Raw genomic sequence first — 7,760 nt, forward strand, 5'->3', positions numbered from 1 at the left:
CTTTTGAAACAATAAAACAATCTTTTACTTGAAACAAGAGAGCAATCATTATATTTCATATCGATAACAAAGATGATGCATGCCTGATTAAACAAAGTAATCAAGTTGCATAATACACGTGATTGGACTTAGCCTCCTTTATATTTAAAACACACTAAAATCATTCTGTACCATGTTGTTCTTGGAAGGGGTCACATGTGGCAGTCGAACTTTAACCATCCAGGGTGTGTTCAGACTGATAATATCATGGTTTTGATTGTTGTGAGTCTTAAAAACAGAGCTTTAGAAGAGTTGCACACTTGTTGGAGGAACTCACCCAAGGTACAAAGATGACATTCAATGGTACCTGGAAGGTTGGAAGAAATGAGAACTATGAACAGTTTATGGAACAACTGGGTAAGTGTTTAATGAGATTATAGCCTATCCCTGCAGAAAAAAAGGTGTAAATATCAATACACTAATATGCAATTATTGTGAAATCTAGAATATCTTATTCTATTACTAGAAATTTAGCACCTTCTGAAAACTGCTGTAGTTCAAAACAGCCTTAAATTTTACTAAGGCTAAAGATAATCTTAGCACATTCATTATTACCTTCCAAAGGGACTTTGTGAAAAAACAATTTAAGTCATTGTACTTGAAGAAATTTTGATTCATTGAATTTAATGCCGTAATATAAAGTACTAACATGGTTATGAAGAGATTATAGTTTGTACTTTCTGTTTCTATCAGAAATAAACAATATGTTTTCTTTATGATTTACAATATGTTTTATATAAGCTCTTCTCAATATAAGTATCAAAATAGGCATTATTGTTCTTATGGATGAGAAAATAACTGCTCTAAATTTTTTCAAATTAATGCATTTCTCATTCAATTAAACAACTGTACAATTCTCACTTTAATTACCAGGGGTAAATGTTATGAAAAGAAAACTTGCAATTCATGATAACCTGAAGATTACAATTCACCAAGATGGAAATAAATTTACTGTTAAAGAGTCCAGTAACTTCCGAACAAAAGAAATCGAGTTCACACTAGGAGAATCCTTTGAGTATTCCTTGGCGGATGGAACAGAACTTCAAGTAAAGTTATAAAACAATTTATTTCCTTTATGCAGATTAATAAAATTAACTGTGTAATTAAGATATTATTCTGGGAAATGTAAAGTTATAAAACAATTTAATTCCTTTATGCAGATTAATAAAATTCACTGTGTAATTAAGATATTATTCTGGGAAATGTGGTAAAAATAATATAAAATGGCCTTTCCGTTAATTCATATCTTGTTTATTGTGTCTTGCATTCATTCTGTGCATTCCTATAATTATTCTGTCTAATTCACATGAGATGTTGGAACTAATGTGAAGTATTTTTTTGTGTGATAGGGTTCATGGAATCTTGAGGGAGACAAACTTGTTGGAAAGTTCACGAGGAAGGACAATGGCAAGGAACTCTTAACGCACAGGGAAATTGTTGGCAATGAACTTGTTCAGGTAAAGCCTTTGCTGGTTCTCAGTTTTATACGAAAAATCAATGTTTGACTACAACACACATCAAAGTTGCTGGTGAACGCAGCAGGCCAGGCAGCATCTCTAGGAAGAGGTACAGTCAACATTTCAGGCCGAGACCCTTCGTCAGGACTAACTGAAGGAAGAGCTAGTAAGAGATTTGAAAGTGGGAGGGGGAGGGGGAGATCCAAAATGATAGGAGAAGACAGGAGGGGGAGGGATGGAGCCAAGAACTGGTCAGGTGATTGGCAAAAGGGGTACAAGAGGATCACATAAGGGGTATGAGGAGGCCCAGGGAGAAGAAAAAGGGGGAGGGGGGAAAAACCAAGAGGACGGGCAAGGGGTATAGTCAGAGGGACAGAGGGAGAAAAAGGAGAGTGAGAGAAAGAATGTGTGTATATAAATAAATAACGGATGGGGTACAAGGGGGAGGTGGGGCATTAGCGGAAGTTTGAGAAGTCAATGTTCCTGCCATCAGGTTGGAGGCAACCCAGATGGAATATAAGGTGTTGTTCCTCCAACCTGAGTGTGGCTTCATCTTTGCAGTAGAGGAGGCTGTGGATAGACATATCAGAATGGTCTATGTTCGTGACACTTCTCACGCTCTTAAACTTTTCGATGATTTCAAGTTCCCTGGCCCCCACCGCTTTATTTCCACCATTGATGTCCTGTCCCTATATACTTCCATCCCCCATCAGGAAGGTCTCAAAGCTCTCCGCTTCTTTTTGGATTCCAGACCTAATCAGTTCCCCTCTACCACCACTCTGCTCCGTCTAGCGAAATTAGTCCTTACTCTTAATAATTTCTCCTTTGGTTCCTCCCACTTCCTCCAAACTAAAGGTGTAGCTATGGGTACCCGTTTGGATCCTAGCTCTGCCTGCCTTTTTGTTGGCTTTATGGAACAATCTATGTTCCAAACCTATTCTGGTATCTGTCCCCCACTTTTCCTTCGCTACATCGACGACTGCATTGGCGCTGCTTCCTGCACGCATGCTGAGCTCGTTGACTTCATTAACTTTCCTCCAACTTTCACCCTGCCCTCAAGTTTACTTGGTCCATTTCTGACACGGCCCTCCCCTTTCTAGATCTTTCTGTCTCTATCTCTGGAGACAGCTTATCTACCGATGTCTACTATAAGCCGACTGACTCTCACAGCTATCTGGACTATTCCTCTTCTCACCCTGTCCCTTGCAAAAATGCCATCCCCTTCTCGCAATTCCTCCGTCTCCGCCGTATCTGCTCCCAGGATGAGGCTTTTCATTCCAGGACGAGGGAGATGTCCTTTTTTAAAGAAGGGGGCTTCCCTTCCTCCACCATCAACTCTGCTTTCAAACACATCTCCCCCATTTCACGCACATCTGCTCTCACTCCATCCTCCCACCACCCCACTAGGAATAGGTTTCCCCTGGTCCTCACCTACCACCCCACCAGCCTCTGGGTCCAACATATTATTCTCCGTAACTTCCGCCACCTCCAATGGGATCCCACCACTGAGCACATCTTTCCCTCCGACCCTCTCTCTGCATTCCACAGGGATCGCTCCCTACGCGACTCCCTTGTCCATTCGTCCCCCCCATCCCTCCCCACTGATCTCCCTCCTGGCACTTATTCTTGAAAGCGGAACAAGTGCTACACATGCCCTTACATTTCCTCCCTTACCACCATTCAGGGCCCCAGACAGTCCTTCCAGGTGAGGCGACACTTCACCTGTGAGTCGACTGGGGTGATATACTGCGTCCGGTGCTCCCGATGTGGCCTTCTATATATTGGCGAGACCCGACGCAGGCTGGGAGATCGTTTTGCTGAACACCTACGCTCTGTCCGCCAGAGAAAGCAGGATCTCCCAGTGGCCACACATTTTAATTCCACATCCCATTCCCATTCTGACATGTCTATCCACGGCCTCCTCTACTGTAAAGATGAAGCCACACTCAGGTTAGAGGAACAACTCCTTATGTTCCTGGGTAGCCTCCAACCTGATGGCATGAATATTGACTTCTCAAACTTCCGCTAATGCCCCACCTCCCCCTCGTACCTCATCTGTTATTTATTTATTCTTCTTTCTTTCTCTCTCTCTCCTTTTTCTCCCTCTGTCCCTCTGACTATACCCCTTGCCCATCCTCTTGGTTTTTCCCCCCCTCCCGCTTTTTCTTCTCCCTGGGCCTCCTCATATCCCTTATGTGATCCTCTCATATCCCTTCTGCCAATCACCTGTCCAGCTCTTGGCTCCATCCCTCCCCCTCCTGTCTTCTCTTATCATTTTGGATCTCCCCCTCCCCCTTCCACCTTCAAATCTCTTACTAGCTCTTCTTTCAGTTAGTCCTGACGAAGGGTCTCGGCCCGAAATGTCGACTGTACCTCTTCCTAGAGATGCTGCCTGGCCTGCTGCGTCCACCAGCAACTTTGATGTGTGTTGCTTGAATTCCAGCATCCGCAGAATTCCTCATGTTTGAGTGTTTGACTACACTGTGTTCATACATGGTCTCAAATGATTAGGGTTTGTTTTCAAATTTATATACAAAGAATTACAATTAACATTTTTTTCCTATTCTAATTATTTGTAATCATTTTGTATAAGTATTTTACCTGTAAATCTATCCTTAATCAGCAGTGCAAAACATCCATTATAGAAGAGGCTGAATACTGTATAGTTTGATAATCAGAATGGAAGTGATCACCAGAAAAGGGAAACAAACAACAGTATCTGCTAAAATGCATGTTTAACACTGCCAGTCAGAGACAAATTTCTAGTATGTATTTAAAAAACACATTCTCAGGACATCTAAATACATTTCACTTGCACTAAGCCACTTTTGAGATCATCACTCTCGTTAGCAAAGTAAGATCCAATATTACATGTGGAAAGCTTATCCCAAGTAGCAATGGAATAGTAATTTAATAATCTGTTAGTTAATGGAGGAAGGCTGGGCAGGAAAATACTGCTCAATATCTGTAAATCCATTTAAGCAGGCAAAAACCAGCTCTGCCTAATCTGAGTGATTGCTAAAGTGCAGCTTTCCTTGAGTGCAAAGGTCCCACAAGGTAGGCTGTTCCAGAAGGGTGATCAAGGGAGAGCTAGTCAATTAGGTATAGTGGTAGGAATCTGAGGACGGTAGTGGAGGGCTGTTTCTCAGGTTAGAGGCCTGTTGTTTGTCATACCTGTTAAAAATTTGGATGAAAATTTAGCTGCATAATTAGTGAGTACGCAGATGACACCAGCATTGATGGTGTTATAAGGCTGTCTAAGGCTAGGGAGGATGTGAGTTAATGAGGAAAGTGGAGAAGAAAATAGCAGATGGAATTTAACTAATACAAATGCAGAGTGATGTAATTTATTTATTGGGATTTATTTATTGATTGAGATACAGCTTAGAATAGGCCCTTCTGGCTCTTCAAGCTGTACCAGCCAGCAATCCCCAGATTTAACCCTAGTCTAATTACGGGACAATTTACAATGAGCAATTGACCATTCAACCAGTACACCTTTAGACTGTGGGAAGAAACCAGAGAACCCAGAGGAAACTCACATGGTTACAGGGAGAACATACAAACTGCTTTCAGACAGCAATGGAATTTACTGGGTCACCTGTACAGTAAAGTGTGTTAACCACTACTATTGTGCCACTTCAATGTGAGAAATTAAGCAAGGATAGGACATACACAGTGAACGACAGTTCCGAGTGTTTAGAACAGAGACATCCAGAGATATAACTGCATTTTTCTCTGAAAGTGACAACACAAATAGAAAATGTGGTAAAGGAGATGCATTGCACACTTTCATTGATTGCTTGTGGGAACAGCTGTGCAAGATATTGGTGAGACTATGCCTGAGATATTGTCTGTTGGCCTGGTCAGCACTCTGTGGTTAAGCTAGAGAAAGTGCAGAAAAGATTCTCAAGATCTTTGCAGTGACTGTAGAGCTTGAGTTTTCTGGAGAGACTGTATAAACTGGGACTATTTTCCCTGGAGTGAAGGGGGCTTAAGTTTTGATGGATAAGATAGAAAAAGAATGTTAGGCGAGTCTACAACTAGAAAGCAGAGGTTTACACACGGGGTGGTATGTCTGAAGTGGTCGTGGTGGGTACGGTTACAATGTTTAAAAGACATTTTGACAAGCTCATGGAGATGGAATGTTCAGAGGGAAAAGGATCAAATGCAGGCAAATGGGACTAACTCAGGAAGACACTTTGGTCAACATGAACAAATTAGGCAGAAGGGCCAGTCTCTGTGCTGTACAACTCGATGACTCTATTGAGTCTATAACTCTACACTAACCTCACAATCCACTAACTTATTGTCCACAGATCAAAGTATTCACAATTGACTATTAATAAATGTGACAAATGTGTCCAGTTCCTTCTCCCATGGTGTTCAATGAATCCTGTTTGCCATGAGATGGATCATGTTTGATGCATTCTGCTGTCATGTAGTGAAGCATCAATATTCAGCTAGCAGGTAGTGCCAAGAAGGCAGTCAGGACCAGGAGCTTCAAGGGTTAGGAAGGTGGGTACGTTTGTAATCAGATGTGAGATCTGATGAGTGGTAGGATATCTGGCTACAGCTGGGCAAAGTTCAAGTTCAGGGCTAGGAATGCAGGGGATCAAGAATATAGGGAGGATTTCAATGAGAACCAGTATGCAGTGGAAAAGGTCGAGATAAAAAACACCAGGGGTCAGAAGCATGTGTAGATTAAGATTCAAGCTGAGAATGAAATTTAGAAGTTGAACCTTACCCAGACTGAGGGAGGAGTTGGCAACCATATACCATTGCATCTTAATGTTACCAGCAGCAATCTCAGAGATACTTGCATTTTTTTGTTGTCCATGCACAATCCTTTTACAAATAGTAAACTAGCATATTGCACAGAAGTACTATTTAAACAATGTGCCAACTTGAACCCCTGACATTAAGACTTACATGATTGAATCAAACTGATACTTCAAAACAGTACAAAATGCACAATTATTTCAAGTAACTAGCTTACATCACCAGAACTTCCACCCAACTGTGTTGTAATCTGTGGAGGGCGTGAAGTGATGTGAGACTTGGTCCTGCTACGTTCCTTTGATGGCCAACACAATGAGTTTCAGGAGCTCCTGACACTTGAGCATCTTCATTTGACACAAAGTGTCATTCTAAACTAAGCCACACCTCAGTGAAATTACTGAAGTGGGAGTATTACCTTAGGATCTTTCAACATTAAATGTTAAAGCATATTTTAAAATATAATTCTCTATAATTTGAAATGCAGGATAATTATGAATAAAAAATAAACCCTTTCCTATATGTTGCTGATGGCATCAAGAACTTCAGCACAAATTGGGTGTATTATTATTATAAAAAAGTTCTTGTGCTTAGAACTGGGATGATAATCTCTGTTGGATGTCCTACAGACTTACTCATATGACGGAGTTGATGGGAAGAGATTCTTCAAAAAAGAGTAGAGCCCTGTGGCAGAGACTCACGACAACGTCATGCATCTCTGAAAATTCCGGTCGCAGTTTTCCAGTCCTGTCTGCTCTGCATCTATTCTACACTGATTGAATGGATTTTGTAATAATAAAACGATGAATTTTCATTCTAGTAATTTCACAAAGTATCTCATGCAAATAAACACTGTTAATATCAATAAGTAATCTCATTAAATCTGAATTTTGTAAGGTGCCTCCATTAATTCACGTCAAGAAGAGCTGTAAACACTTAATTGCATATAAATAAGGCTGCTTATTTTCTAAGTAGAAATAAATGTTTAATATATTGGTGGAAGGCAATCAAGGTAAAACAACTTTTAGAAATGTTGCTCACAATCCATGGAAATGTTATATGCCCGCCAAGCTTAACAGACCATATATCCGACTCATTTTCATGTCCCAATTAAGATCTAATTGTTGAGTGATGCTGGGCTATTATTGTTGGATAGCTTAGCCCTCTATCACACTCTCACTCTGACCTCTCTATCCATGGCTTCTTCAAATAAAGATCCAAAAAATATCTAGATGTATCACCTCACCTTTGAACACTTCATAATTTTCAACAGTGAATACTATATAAACAATTACTTCCATTTGCTCTGAGGACAGTTGCAGGCCTGTGTATCTGTGCACTTATCATATTGATGGTGTTTAAAGCATCTCACTGAGGAGCAGTATGCAGAGAGAAAGGGTCAGGAATGGGTGCCTGGGAACACCTCAGTCAGCAGGTTGTGAGAAAGAGGGAGTAACTGAGATTCCCGTTATACTCCTGAATATG

The 7,760-nt window shown here is 40.9% G+C and overlaps 1 protein-coding gene across 1 annotated transcript; it reads left to right on the plus strand.

Moving 5' to 3' along the window:
- The first annotated feature begins 317 nt into the window (after nt 1–317).
- On the plus strand, nt 318–6,986 carry fabp2 (fatty acid binding protein 2, intestinal). The gene is made up of 4 exons (XM_072251932.1): nt 318–396; nt 913–1,085; nt 1,389–1,496; nt 6,905–6,986. The coding sequence occupies exons 1-4, from the start codon at nt 330–332 to the stop codon at nt 6,953–6,955; spliced, it is 399 nt and encodes a 132-aa protein (XP_072108033.1). The 5' UTR covers nt 318–329; the 3' UTR covers nt 6,956–6,986.
- The last annotated feature ends 774 nt before the right edge of the window (nt 6,987–7,760 follow it).

Source organism: Mobula birostris, chromosome 3 (assembly GCF_030028105.1).
Source record: "Mobula birostris isolate sMobBir1 chromosome 3, sMobBir1.hap1, whole genome shotgun sequence".
Classification (NCBI taxonomy): domain Eukaryota; kingdom Metazoa; phylum Chordata; class Chondrichthyes; order Myliobatiformes; family Myliobatidae; genus Mobula; species Mobula birostris.